This window comes from Bufo gargarizans, chromosome 8, assembly GCF_014858855.1.
Source record: "Bufo gargarizans isolate SCDJY-AF-19 chromosome 8, ASM1485885v1, whole genome shotgun sequence".
Taxonomy (NCBI): domain Eukaryota; kingdom Metazoa; phylum Chordata; class Amphibia; order Anura; family Bufonidae; genus Bufo; species Bufo gargarizans.
In genome coordinates, this window is record NC_058087.1 from 184,026,989 (window position 1) to 184,040,605 (window position 13,617).

At 48.2% G+C, this 13,617-nt stretch overlaps 1 protein-coding gene across 6 annotated transcripts; it reads left to right on the forward strand.

Annotated features, from left to right (window-relative positions):
* Nucleotides 1-1,040: 1,040 nt before the first annotated feature.
* LOC122945176 (serine hydroxymethyltransferase, cytosolic-like) lies at nt 1,041-9,723 on the forward strand. 6 transcript variants are annotated; one of them, XM_044304108.1, is made up of 12 exons: nt 1,041-1,124; nt 3,183-3,302; nt 4,271-4,416; nt 5,603-5,718; nt 6,219-6,379; nt 6,733-6,814; nt 6,913-7,125; nt 7,197-7,313; nt 7,415-7,537; nt 7,619-7,735; nt 7,921-8,031; nt 8,978-9,723. In XM_044304108.1, the coding sequence occupies exons 2-12, from the start codon at nt 3,207-3,209 to the stop codon at nt 9,148-9,150; spliced, it is 1,455 nt and encodes a 484-aa protein (XP_044160043.1). In that variant the 5' UTR covers nt 1,041-1,124; nt 3,183-3,206; the 3' UTR covers nt 9,151-9,723. The 6 variants fall into 6 exon arrangements, with proteins under 6 accessions (XP_044160043.1, XP_044160045.1, XP_044160048.1 ...); XM_044304110.1 differs by lacking the exon at nt 1,041-1,124 and adding an exon at nt 1,134-1,156; XM_044304113.1 differs by lacking the exon at nt 1,041-1,124 and adding an exon at nt 2,280-2,298.
* Nucleotides 9,724-13,617: the final 3,894 nt, after the last annotated feature.

Sequence of the window (13,617 nt, forward strand, 5' to 3'; positions counted from 1 at the left end):
GTCCCACCGCTGAGACCCGCACTTATATCGAGAACGGAGCCCCGCAAGTGAAGGAGGGCACACTGCGCATGCGCCCTCCATAAATTTTCTACGGGGACGGCGAAAATAGCCAAGCGCTGGCTCGGCTATTTCTGTCAGCCCCATAGAAATGAATGGGAGCGGGGGACGCGCATGCGTGGTACGCTCCCGTTCACTTCTATGGGGAGCCGGCTTGGTGGTGGCTGGACCAGTCTTCCAGCCGTCACCTTGCAGGGCTCCGTTCTCGATATAGGTGCGGGTCCCAGCGGTGGGACCCGCACCTATAAGGCAATGGGGGCATATACTACTGATATACTCCCATTGTCAATGATGGGACAACCCCTTTAAGTAAGCCAGCATCTCATCTGCAGATAGCTGTTTCGGGGTGATTGCCCCTCATTAGTGCACAGCAGAGGACTGGCTTAACTGGGTGAGAGACAGTTCCCCCCAAATCCTGACAGGCCTCTCACCCAGTTACTCTGCTCTGCACTGATGAGGGGCAATCACCCCGAAACAGCTGTCTACAGATAAGTGGCTGGCTTAGTTAATATCCAAGTCATGCGTCAAGGCCTATTTAACAGGCCAGACATTGACTTATAGGACAGCTGCCTTACATCTTGTGGCCTCAGAGGCAGAGATTGTTAACAGCTCATTTGCATCCCTTCTTCCCAGAAGAGCTTGTGTGATTATAAATCTCCTCATGCCTGCACTCTCTCCCCAAGGAGAGATAGTACCCCCCATGTATATGCTGTACATGTATGTGCTGGTGATATGTATATGCTGTACATGTATGTGCTGTGTATATAGAGGTGTCTGCCCCGGTCTCTACTCCATGACGGGACACGCGCTCCTCAGACTCTTCTTCCTTTGTGCATCTTTCCTGTGTCAGAACTTGTCACCAAGTGCGTCCTCCCGCGGGAAATATGGCGCTCTCTCATTGGCTGGCGTAAAGCAAGGCTCGCCAGTGATTGGTCAGTGGCCGTGTGATCAGACTGCGAATAATCAGTGCCTGGCTGTGATTGGTCGGCTTTGTGCCGGGTTCTACAGTGTGGGAGAGCAGGCAGTGCGGCCGGTGTGTGAGCCGGGGCAGCGGCGGAGTCAGTGAGGTAAGGTGGGGGGCAGCGGCGGAGACAGTGAGGTAAGGTGGGGGCAGACAGAGGCGTTCTGGGCACGGCAGTCTAGTTGCGTCGTAATATAATGTGGGGCGCACGTGTTTTGGGGGCTCGTGTAGAAGCAGTGCAGTGAGAGCTGGGGTCCTGTTCTCTATAGTCAGACAGTAATTCCAGGGTCATCACTGAACCGGGGACAACGTCCTACCTTTGTCCTAGGACACCTGTTGGAGCAGCTACTTTGGTCTTTGAGTTGTCAGAGGTGGAGATGCCTCTGTCCGTGGACTCATTGTCAGGGGGGACCGCCTCTGCCTGTCCGGGGACTCGTTGTCAGGGGGGACCGCCTCTGCCTGTCCGGGGACTCGTTGTCATGGGGGACCGCCTCTGCCTGTCCGGGGACTCGTTGTCATGGGGGACCGCCTCTGCCTGTCCGGGGACTCGTTGTCATGGGGGACCGCCTCTGCCTGTCCGGGGACTCGTTGTCATGGGGGACCGCCTCTGCCTGTCCGGGGACTCGTTGTCAGGGGTAGACGCCTCTGTCCTGGGACACGTCAGGAGGGACACCTGTTGTCAGGGGGGATGACTCTGTCCTGGGACTCGTTGTCAGGGGGGACCGCCTCTGCCTGTCCTGGGACTCGTTGTCAGGGGGGACCGCCTCTGCCTGTCCGGGGACTCGTTGTCAGGGGGACCGCCTCTGCCTGTCCGGGGACTCGTTGTCATGGGGGACCGCCTCTGCCTGTCCGGGGACTCGTTGTCAGGGGGGACCGCCTCTGCCTGTCCGGGGACTCGTTGTCATGGGGGACCGCCTCTGCCTGTCCGGGGACTCGTTGTCAGGGGTAGACGCCTCTGTCCTGGGACACGTCAGGAGGGACACCTGTTGTCAGGGGGGATGACTCTGTCCTGGGACTCGTTGTCAGGGGGACCGCCTCTGTCCTGGGATGTCAGGTACCCTTCTCCCAGGGGTAGATACATCTGTCCTGGGACACGTCAGGGGGGCCATCTATGCCCTGGGACACCTGTTGTCAGTGGGGATGACTCTGTCCTGGGACTCGTGTTGTCAGATGGAGGGCACTGTCTGAGGATTCAGTTGTCAGGGGCGCTGCTCTTCTGTGACTACATAAACATGACGTTATGGAGTCGTCCTCTTCTGTCAGGATGATGGAAAAGCTGGGTAAGTTGCTGCTCCTACAGTCTCCCAGCTTTTCTCTCTGTGCAGTCCCTTTGGAAGCTGCAGCCATATTGGTTATGACCCAGCTTTCCCAGGAGCAGATATAACAGCAGAAAAGAACCAGACCTAGATAATTCAGCTGGCATGCACGGTGTTAACCCTCCTGCGCAGAGACCTTTGACACGTCTGCATGGAGACTATTTCGCTCCCAGCGTTCTCCCGCCCTTGAAAAGTTAATATGTAAAACTTATTTTCGCCTCTGTGATTGGCTCTGGGCTGCGGGCGAGCACCGTTTTGCCCTGAGGAGACATACCTCTAGGTTAGTACCCTCCTCAGTAAGGGCGGCGCCTGCGCAGGTTATTACAGGGAAATTTATAAGTCTGTTTTTCGAGTTGTTTTACTCCTGAAGTTTCTCTGTCAGTGAGCGGCAGCGGGTGCAAAGGACGGTGCCAAGGTGCCCCTCGATGGTGCCACCCAGTCCGTGCAGCTTGTTTGGTTTTGCTTGGGTGCCTATGGAGCAGTTTTAGGGGTGCAGGGGCCACCAGTACTCTAAAAGGAAAGCAGACTTCAGTCTATGCCTCTGACACTGAACGAGACCGCCGCTTGCTGTCAATTAGTAAGAGCCTGGCAGAAAAAACCCTGCACAAGCTTCTCGCAGCTGAGTTTTTGTGACAGTTGTATTCAATTGTATGTTTCCCGTGTTTGCTACAATGTATCGGCGCAGATTAACTGCACCGTTGTATTGAAGCAGTATCTTGTTTTAGAGGAGACCAGATACCACTGTACCTCAGGTAGGTGTAAGAAAGAACGTTCCTATTCATTGACAGCAAGCAGCGATCTAGGGGAAAAAATAATAATTTGAAATACAATTTATTTATTTATTTAAGGAGTGAAATATCTGAGGCGGAAAAATGGCCGACTCCCCTGTCATTAACGGCGGGCACCATGATCCATGGACACGTCATAACCAGATGGTACTGGAGCCTCTGGAAACGAATGATCCGGAGGTAAGACTTTCGCTTTTACCAGACTTAAAGGGAATGTCCACATTTATTTTTTTTTCTTGCTCAGGATAGGTTATCATTATTAAAAAAAAAAAAAAAAGCAGACAACCCCTTTAAGAATATATAAATCCAAGTCCCTGAGTCGTCCAGGTTTTCTTGCTTTCCTACATCAGAGGCTGGGTGATGATGGCTAATGGAATCCATTATGGTGACCCTACGGTTGTCACCCAGCTTTCCATGAACCCTGAGGCTGGGTTCACACCTGAGCGTTTTACAGCGCGTTCCTACGCGCTGTAAAACGCTCAACAAGGAGAAACCAATGCTTCCCTATGGGAATGGTTCTCACCTGGGCGTTTTACAGCGCGTACGATCGCGCTGTAAAACGCCCGACACCCCAAGAAGTACATGAGCTTCTTTGGGGCGTCTCGTCGCCCGTTCCCGTACATAGACTTTCGGGAACGCACGACAATGGGCGTTCGCTTGTCTCTGTATGCACGATTGCAAACGCCGGTACAATCGCGCATACAGAGCACTCCTTTCAGAACGCTCAGGTGTGAACCCAGCGTGAATGTCACAAATCTGCATTAGGTCATGTCGCATTCATACTGGAGATTTCTATGGTAGAGTTAACCTTTCTTAAAGGGATAGTCCTACCTTATCTCTAGATATGATATCAATATATGATCACGGGGGTCCGACCTCTGGGACCTCTACCCATCCTCAGAATGCAGGGGCCGCTGCGTTGGTTTACAGATGTCTCCCCTACACTCTTTTCCTGCAGAGCAGCGCTCCGGCCACCCAGCTGTATAGGGATCTGCAGCACCGCTCCATTCCAGTGCCTGAGGTCTGATGGGACTATATGTGTCCTTGCTAGAGGGGGTTGTCAGCATTTCCGGACTATTAGGTGCTGCACTAAAGGATGCATTTCTTACGTCGAATAATCACAATTATTTACATTTTGTCTGTAAAAGGTGTACGAAATTATCCGCAAGGAGAAGCATCGCCAGCGCTACGGACTGGAGCTCATCGCCTCTGAGAACTTTGCCAGCTGTGCCGTGCTGCAGGCTCTCGGTTCATGTCTGAACAACAAGTATTCCGAGGGTTACCCAGGCCAAAGGTGGGAGGGCGACTCTGGGGCATTGCAACATAATGGGCAGGCCCGTTCTGTGCCTCCAGCTTTCACATAGTGTCAGTTATGATATTGACCAGGTCTTTAAAGAGGACCTTTCACTAGAATAAAACTTCTAAAATAACTATACAGGCATGTAGAGCGGCGCCCAGGGACCCCCCTGCACTTAGTTATACCTGGGCGCCACTCCGTTCTCCCGTTATTGCCTCCGGTATCTTCACAGTTAGGCTCCGGTGGCGCCTCAGAGAATGAACGGAGTGGCAGAGCCCATGCTAAACATCAGAATAGGGAACAGGGTCCCCGTTCTCGGGATTGGTGGGGGTCTAGTTATCTCCTACACTGTGGATAGGATGTAATTTATAAACTTGGCACAACCCCTGATTTCGCAGATCGTGTTTTTTGCAGTTATAACAAAAAGCCGTACTGGCAGCGACAGTCGAGCCGGCTGTATATAAGGCCTCATGCACACGGTCGTTCCGGGCATTGGGGAACCACAATTTGGAGCGGGTTGCAGCGGGCCGGTGCCTGCATATTGCAGACCCGCCGGGCAACGGCTGTGTGCATGAGACCTAATGGAGCAGATTATTGTTACTAGCACATTCTTGACATTTAGAGGGGTTGTCCAGAATTAGGAAAACATGGCTGTTTTCTTCCAAAAACAGTGCCACACCTGTCTGCAGGATGTGTGTGGTATGACAGCATATTTGTTTCAGTGAAGCTGGGTCGGAATACTAGACACAAGGTGTGGCACTGTTTGGGGGGGGGGGGGGGCAGCTATGTTTTTCTAATACTGGAGAACCCCTTTAATTAAGATATGGTTCCCCTTTAACATTACTTGGGAAACCATTGGGCAATCTCATAGACCCTGGCTGGAGCCTGCTCATATTGGCTGTTGTTAAGGATGAGTTACTTACAGGGCATGAACACTTTTGCAACCATTTTCTGTTGCTCCAGTGTATTTAAAATAAAAAGTGAACTGGTTATAGTCCTAAAAATCTCCAACCCTTTTGTGTATGCCGCTCTCATACAGGATAGTATGTCTCTATGGTTACAGACAAATTAACCCTGTGTAGTCTGATCATGTAGTCATGTGTTACTCCAATACATCTACCTACTATCTGTAGGAGACCAGGGATAGGTTCTTGGTTGTCATCTCCTGTATGTAACCTGACAGGTACTATGGCGGCACAGAGCACGTAGATGAGTTGGAACTGCTGTGTCAGAAGAGAGCTTTGGAGACGTACAGGTTGGACCGCCAGAAATGGGGGGTGAATGTGCAGCCGTATTCAGGTGAGAGGCCACAATGTAATAATTTTGCAGTCCTTTTTGTCTTTGATGATGTTAATTTAAAGGGGTAGTCCGACCGCTCCCTCACTGCAGTTGTAATTATGGCCCCCGAATCTGCTCTACCTAAACACAGAAAGGCAGGTGTCCCATTCCTGCTGCTATCAGTCGCCTGGGGACCAGAAGTGTGACCACCCATCTATTGTCATGTGCACTGCTGCAGCCATTTACTGACCTCAGCGTTCACATGTCCCTGAGCAGCACATGACTGCAGAGGCCAGTAATGAGCTGCAGCGGTGCACATGACGACAGACCAGAGGTTACACTTCCGGTCCAGCAGGGACGGCATCTTCAGCACTGATAAATAAGTAAGTGCCTTTCTTTGTTTGGGGCCATAACTAAAATTGCAGTGGGGATCGGACAATTCCCTTTTAGAGTAAGTGGACATGTAATGGGCTGTTTGCTGTGGATTTCACCAGTGCGTTCCCTTTAATTTCTGATTCCAGGTTCCCCTGCAAATTTTGCTGTTTACACTGCTTTGGTGGAGCCACATGGGAGAATTATGGGGCTGGACCTGCCTGATGGGGGGCACCTTACCCATGGCTTCATGACCGACAAGAAAAAAATCTCTGCCACATCCATCTTTTTTGAATCCATGCCTTACAAGGTAAGTGCGGTCATTACAGCCAGTCCCTTCACACCGTTAGCAGTCCCTTCACACCATTGGCAGTCCCTTCACATCATGTTTCCTCTATTATCCAGTCAGATCATGACAATAACACTAGCAGCAGGTGAGGAGTGTGTTGACCTTGCGAGAAACAGTGACCACGTAATCATTATGTTAGTGAGGACAGATCTTCACGTGACAGGGGCAGTGTCATGATATTAGGGGATAAACAGGATAGGATACCTATAGTGGAAGGATCGTGCCCCTCCAGCAGCACTGAATATTTTGGCAGGTGAATTTATCCTGTGGGGTCAGTGTGCTGTTTGGTTTATGGATTTTACACTTCTGTGCAGGTGAATCCAGACACTGGTTATATAGACTACGACAGACTGGAAGAAAACGCCCGCTTGTTTCATCCCAAACTGATCATTGCCGGTGAGGACTGCCTTCATCTATTTATTTGACCTCTTTCTAATGTGTTGCTGGTATAATATTTAGGGGGGTGAAAATAGCTATTTTATTTTTTCTCTAAGGTGTCAGCTGCTACTCCCGGAATCTGGACTATGCTCGGATGAGGACAATTGCTGATGAAAACAATGCTGTTCTCATGGCAGACATGGCACACATTAGTGGCCTGGTGGCAGCGGGTGTCGTGCCTTCTCCTTTTGAACACTGTGACATCGTGACCACCACAACCCACAAGACCCTGCGCGGCTGCCGTGCTGGCATGATCTTTTACCGGAAGGGTGAGTTGTCCACCTCGGGGTGAGAGAGGGTTGAATTCATGGTAGTCGTACTGACACAATCTCTTGTTCAGGAGTCTGCAGCGTGGATCCAAAGACGGGGAAGGATATCCTGTACAAATACGAGAGTCTGATTAATCAAGCAGTATTTCCTGGCTTACAAGGTGGACCCCATAACCACGCTATTGCAGGTACTGCCCATACTTATTTAAAGGGTTTTCCTTCAACTCATCCTTATGAGAAATCCACTGGATCAGCAAATGTTTACATTCCATATCGTGACTTATTACAGGTATTGCTGTGGCCCTGAAACAAGCAATGAGCCCAGAGTTTAAGTTGTACCAGACACAGGTCGTCGCCAATTGCCGGGCATTGGCAAGTGAGCTGGAAGAACTTGGTTATCACATCGTCACTGGTGAGGAACCTTCTGAATTATAATATTATGGAAGCAAAATATGATTGGCTTTACTGAAACTTGTGCCTCATCTCTTCACAGGGGGTTCTGATAATCATCTCATCCTGGTCGACCTGAGGAACAAGAAGACAGATGGAGGAAGAGCAGAGAAGGTCCTCGAAGCCTGCGCCATTGCTTGCAACAAGAACACTTGCCCAGGTGAGTGCCCAGGCCTGACGTAAAGGGTACAGGCGGAAAATCTGTATCTAGTGGATTCACATGGAACAACATTCTGTTAGTGATGAATGCCAGTCAGGCTGTGAAATCCATTTGACAATCTGATGACGCCACTCTGCACCATGTCACTGATAAATGACATTATTTTCTATCTGCGCCCCTGGCAGGTGACAAGAGCGCCCTTCGTCCCAGCGGCCTTCGACTGGGATCCCCCGCCTTGACTTCTCGAGGATTCAAAGAAGACGACTTTAAAAAAGTTGCGCACTTCATTCACCAAGGTGGGTTGTAATTCAGTCACATTATGTCGGTGATCTTTGCTCTTCTTTTTTTCTTCTTATTCCTTTCATTAGTAATTGATACTTAATTACCGGAATCTGTCCACATGCTGCTGTTGACGGATCTGTTCTTGCTGGGTGTCCTGCAGGGAATAGGCTGTGGTTCTGCCTGGCTCATTAAAAGGTTTTCTGACATTTATAAAAGATCAGCGGGATGCCACAAACAGTCACGGTCACTGCTGAGCTCATTGATTGGCTGGTAGAAGACTATATGTCACACATGCAGAAGCAGCCGCAGGTCCATGGAGCAGAGTCATTTGATTTCCAGCTAGCATTCGTGTGTTACATCAACTCCAAACTGCAAATATTCCAATAAGGGCTCGTTCACACGACCGTGGCATTTTTTGTGGTCCACAAATTGCAGATCAGCAAAAAACGGATGCCGCCCGTGTGCCTTCCCCAATTTATGGAACAGGAGGCCCTTTATAAAAATGCCTATTCTTGTCCGCAAAACGGGCTACGGAACGGAACAACGGATGCATACAGCCCCACATCTTTTGCGGACTCGTTGAAATGAATGGTTTCGTATGCAGAATGCAAAATACGTTTGTGTGAACGAGCCCTAAGGCTAATGTCACACGAGCATGTTCAGTCTGTAAAATGTGCTCTGTGTGTTGGGTATTTCCTAGGCTGAACACTGCTCATGCGACAGGACCTTACAGCATTATAATGCTGTGTGTCCCTGCCCGATCTCGGATCTAATGAATTGTGCTAACAGCATTATGTCAGTAAAACAAGGTAGATCCGAGGTCGAGCCGGAACACAATGCATTATATTGCTGTGACGTGCTGTCACATGTCGCTCGGGTGATATCCGCCTAAAGACAAGGAGCAGCCGGATGACATCTAATCTTAGGCGGTCATTTTGTGACTGATCTCTATTTTTCCAGGCATCTTGCTCACTCTAGAGATCCAGAACGACATGAACCCCAAGGCGACCCTGAAGGAGTTTAGGGACAAACTGGCATCAGACGGCAAGCACAGAGAGAAGATTTCTTCCCTGAAGGAGGAGGTGGAGCAGTTCTCAAGCGCTTTTCCTATACCCGGCCTGCCTGACCTGTAAATGATTATAATGGAGGAAGATGGGCTGGATTTATACGTGAGCTCTGATCTGCTTAGGAAATGGATACGTACACTGGATAAGTCTCAGGAAATGTGGCTATTAATAGGAAATGTGATTTCACTGTGTCCTGGGCACATAGTCACATGGACAGTGTCTCAAGATTTAGAAATGAGCCAACAATGCATTTGCAGGATAATCATTCCCCCCCCCCCCCCCCCAATGCTATTATTTTATATTAAATTTTTTTCTGTTTTGCTTCAGTGTCCCTAAAATATTAAATGAAGCAACTGTGCACCCAATGAACGATCTGTACCATTATAAAGAAAGCGTCTGACACAAATGGTGGTTGTGGCCATGGCACTTGTCAGCTGCACTGAGGATTCCCTAATCTAAGATGATGACATCGCAGCTTATAGACGAGGCCTATCCTTTGAAATCACTGTACTGCACTACTGCCTCTGCAGCGCTTATTTTCAATCTGTTTAGATTGTGCTGCTGCCGTCCTGAAGTGTAGATTTGTAATGGTCACAACATGGATGCATATTCCATGAGATTAAACATCAGTAAACTGTCTTCTCTCATTTGTATTTCTGTAAATACATATTTATTTTCTCATACTTTAAAGGGGGTCATCCACACATTAGGACATAACTCCTAACACATTTTGCAGAACTGAATTGCGGACCTATTCATTTCTATGGGGTCGTACGATGTGCTGCCCGGACACGGAACTGCGGACCGGCACTTCCGGGTCTGCAATTCCGCTCACGATAAAAATAGAACATGTCCTATTGTTGTCCGCAATTGCGGACAAGATTAGGCATATTCTATATAGAGTCGGCAATGGCTCATTTCCATGATTCTTACCACTCTTCAATAAAGCCGTTGCAGTCATGCTTGCACGCTATAGGAAAAAGAGGTGGAATACATGCTTGAGAATCACTCATACAGTATCTCCAAAGTGAGTACACCCCTGACATTTTTGTGAATATTTTATTATATCTTTTCATGGGAAAACACTGAAGATATGACACTGAGACAATGTAAAGTAGTCAGTGTATAGCTTGTATAACTGTAGATTTGATGTGCCCTCAACACACCGCCATTAATGTCTAAACCGCTGACAAAAAAAATGGAAGACACCTCTAATAGAAAATGGCAAAATTTGGCACAAACTGTCAATATTTTGTGTGGCCACCATTTTATTTTCCAGCAATGCCTTAATATTCTTGGTCATGGAGTTCAATAGAGCTTTGAAGGTTACTCCTGAAATCCTCTTCCACTACTTCATGATGACATCACATTGCTGGTAGATGTTAGAGGTCTTACGCTCCTCCACCTTCATGTTGAGTAGGCACCACAGGTGCAGAATAAGGTTTAGGTCTGGACACATGCTTGGCCAGTCCAGCACCTTTACCGTTAGTATATTTACAAGACAGTGGTTGTCTTGGAGGAGTGTTAGTGGTCAATATCATGTTGGAATACAGCCCTGCAGCCCAGTATCTGAAGGGATGGGCTCATGTTCTTCTTCAGAATGTCACAGTACATGGTGGCATTCATGGTTCCCTTAATGAACTGTAGCTCCCCACAGCCGGCAGCACTCATGCAGCCCCAAACCATGACACTCCCACCACCATGCTTGAGTGTAGGCAACACACACTTGTCTTTCTACCCCTCACCTGGTTGCTGCCACAGATGCTTGCCACCATATGAACCAAATAAGATTACCTTGTGTGAGCGTGATTCCCCCCCCCCATTACCGACACTGTGGGTTTCTCAGGTGCACATTGCATTGTACTAAATGCTGAAATAATGATGTCCATATAATTCAGTAGTAGTGAGGCCATGCAGCATTATAAATCATAATGCCATGAGCTCCTGAGAATTGAGCAGTGTCCATAACGGGGCATCAGGCTCACACACAAGGCATGCGCTCTACCCAGGACACTAGTCTGAAAGAGGCGTTGCATCCTTTTTGAGTACATGGAAATATTATAATAATGCTTCACTGAAAGTGAATAGGAAGTAGTATTTGATCTATTTTTAATATGATATAGATTGTTCCTAATCTTGAAATGAATAGTACACAATAACACTCGAAATGTCCAGTTTTCTTGTGTTTGTAATTGATCAAAAATTAGATATAACTGTAAAATCTCAAAAAAAGATAGAATTTCCTATTCCAGATCACAATGTCTTTATCGAAGGTTAGGAAGTGTGGATCAGTACAGGCGATATACTGTCAATGCTGTTCAAGGTGTCAGACGTACCCTTGAAATATAGTATCTAAAAAACACTCTGAATTTGTGCTTGCTGATATGTGTTACACTTTTAAATCCTTTATGCCTTCAGGGCATTTTCACAAAAATAGAATTTCGTCAGATGCTGTTTCAATGAAGAGAAACACGTGTAATGGCTGGATACCATGACGCTTTGCAAAATTTAATTCCGATTTTTAAAGACACTTTCCGTAAATTTATTTTTGAATCTTGATCCTTGGCAAAACAGACTAGCCCTAACAAAAGGTATGTAAATATTTTCCATATTAACAAGTTTACATTATGTTCGGTTATAACAGATGCTATGCTGCAAATAAGGCTACTTTCCAGGACGTCCCTCCATGACAACACCCACCGAAGGATGTCCTATTGGGTCTCTGTAGGGACAGGAAGCGTGAGAGGTTAAAAGGACCCTCCCCACCCCTCATACCAGTGTTCTTCCTGTCCCTACCGAGATAGGAGCCGAGAGGTATACCTGCTCAAACAGCGGGGAGGAACATGTGGACGGGCTGAGGCTGGTCGGGGAGTTTATGCCTCTCCACTTCAACCTCATGTGTGGCCTAAAGCTAGCACCCCTCTGGGAAGGGGTCCCCTAGCACCAGTGTCGGACTGGGCTACCTAGGGCCCACCAGTAAAATTTATTTTGGGGGCCCATCGTACGGATACATTCAAATATAATAAATAATCTAACAAGTTTTTATATGAACAGAGGCTGGTTGAGGTGCTGTACATTGAATATATTTATGTAGTGTAGTAAGTCTACTGTGTTATGTGCCACTTGTGCAGGGGGTGGGAGACTGGGGGCCCACTTTGCTCAGGGGCCCACGAAGGGGGAGTCCCCTGTGGGCCAGTCCGAGCCTGCCTAGCACCCTCCCAATACCTATATCCAAAGGAGTGTAGCCGCGGTATCGGGGAAGCTGACGGCGCTTCTCCCGCTCGTGGAACTCTGGGTGCAGCGGCGGCTCCGGCGCTTCTCTGATCACGCAGACCTTGCGACTTCCCACGTGACCGGAAGCGAGGAGGAGAAGCCGGAAGAAGATGGTGATGCGCATTGCATGCTGGAGGCCTCAGGATCCTGAGAACAGACCCGCACCATACAAGACGAGATGTTCGGCGGTCTAAGAGCTAGAAAGAAGAGACTCTTTCCCGTCAATTCTAATCTGAGAGACCTAATTAAAGACGAATGGGAAGAGGCAGAAAAGAAGCTTTATGTGCCGCGAGAATTTAAGAGCAGGCTACTCTTTAACCCAGAAGAAACAAAGCTTTGGGAGGAGATACCAAAGGTAGATATTCAGGTGGCTAAAGTGGTGAAGATAACTTCCATACCATTTGAGGATTCCTCACAATTAAAAGATCCGATGGATCGAAAAATTGACGGGCTACTAAAAAAAGGCCTGGGAATCATCGGCCGTTACTATAAATACGAATATCGCAGCTACATCTGTAGCCAGAGTCATGTGCTTATGGCTGGATCAATTAGAGAATCATTCTAACATGAAGACGTCCAGGGAAGAAATGTTAGAATCTTTGCATTATTGAAGATGGCGGCTTCCTTTATGGCAGATGCCTCTGCAGAGTCCATACGGTTTGCAGCGAGGAATGATTCTCTGACAAACACGGCAAGATGAGCCCTCTGGCTCAAATCATGGACGGGGGACATTGCTTCCAAGAACAAACTGTGTGCAATTTCCTTTTAATGGTGCTTATCTTTTCTGACAGGTCCTAGATTCTATTCTAGAGAGTGCAGCAGACAAGAAAAAAGGATTCCCAGAGGAGAAAGTAAAAAAGAAACACAGCCCTTTCGTAAACCCTCAAAACAATTCTCAGGCTCAATGCAGGGGGGTAAGGGAAAGACGGGGAGATGGAGCTACCCGAAAGGAGGAAGAGGCTTCCTCTTCAACACCAACACAAACAAACAATGACATCAGGCCGGTCGGGGGTAGACTCAGATATTCTGGGAAACCTTGACTCGGGTCACTTAGAATCAGTGGATCCTCAATACCATCCGAGAAGTAGTGAAAATAGAATTTCGCTGTCCCCCCCCCCCCCCCCTTCCCCGCAGAGATTCCAGAGGTTCAATCAACAGAATCAACTGTGTTTGGATTTACAGAAGCTAATAAAGCTAGGTGCAATAGTATAGGTCCCGCACGATCAGAAATGCTTGGTCCACTACTCAAGGTTGTTCCTG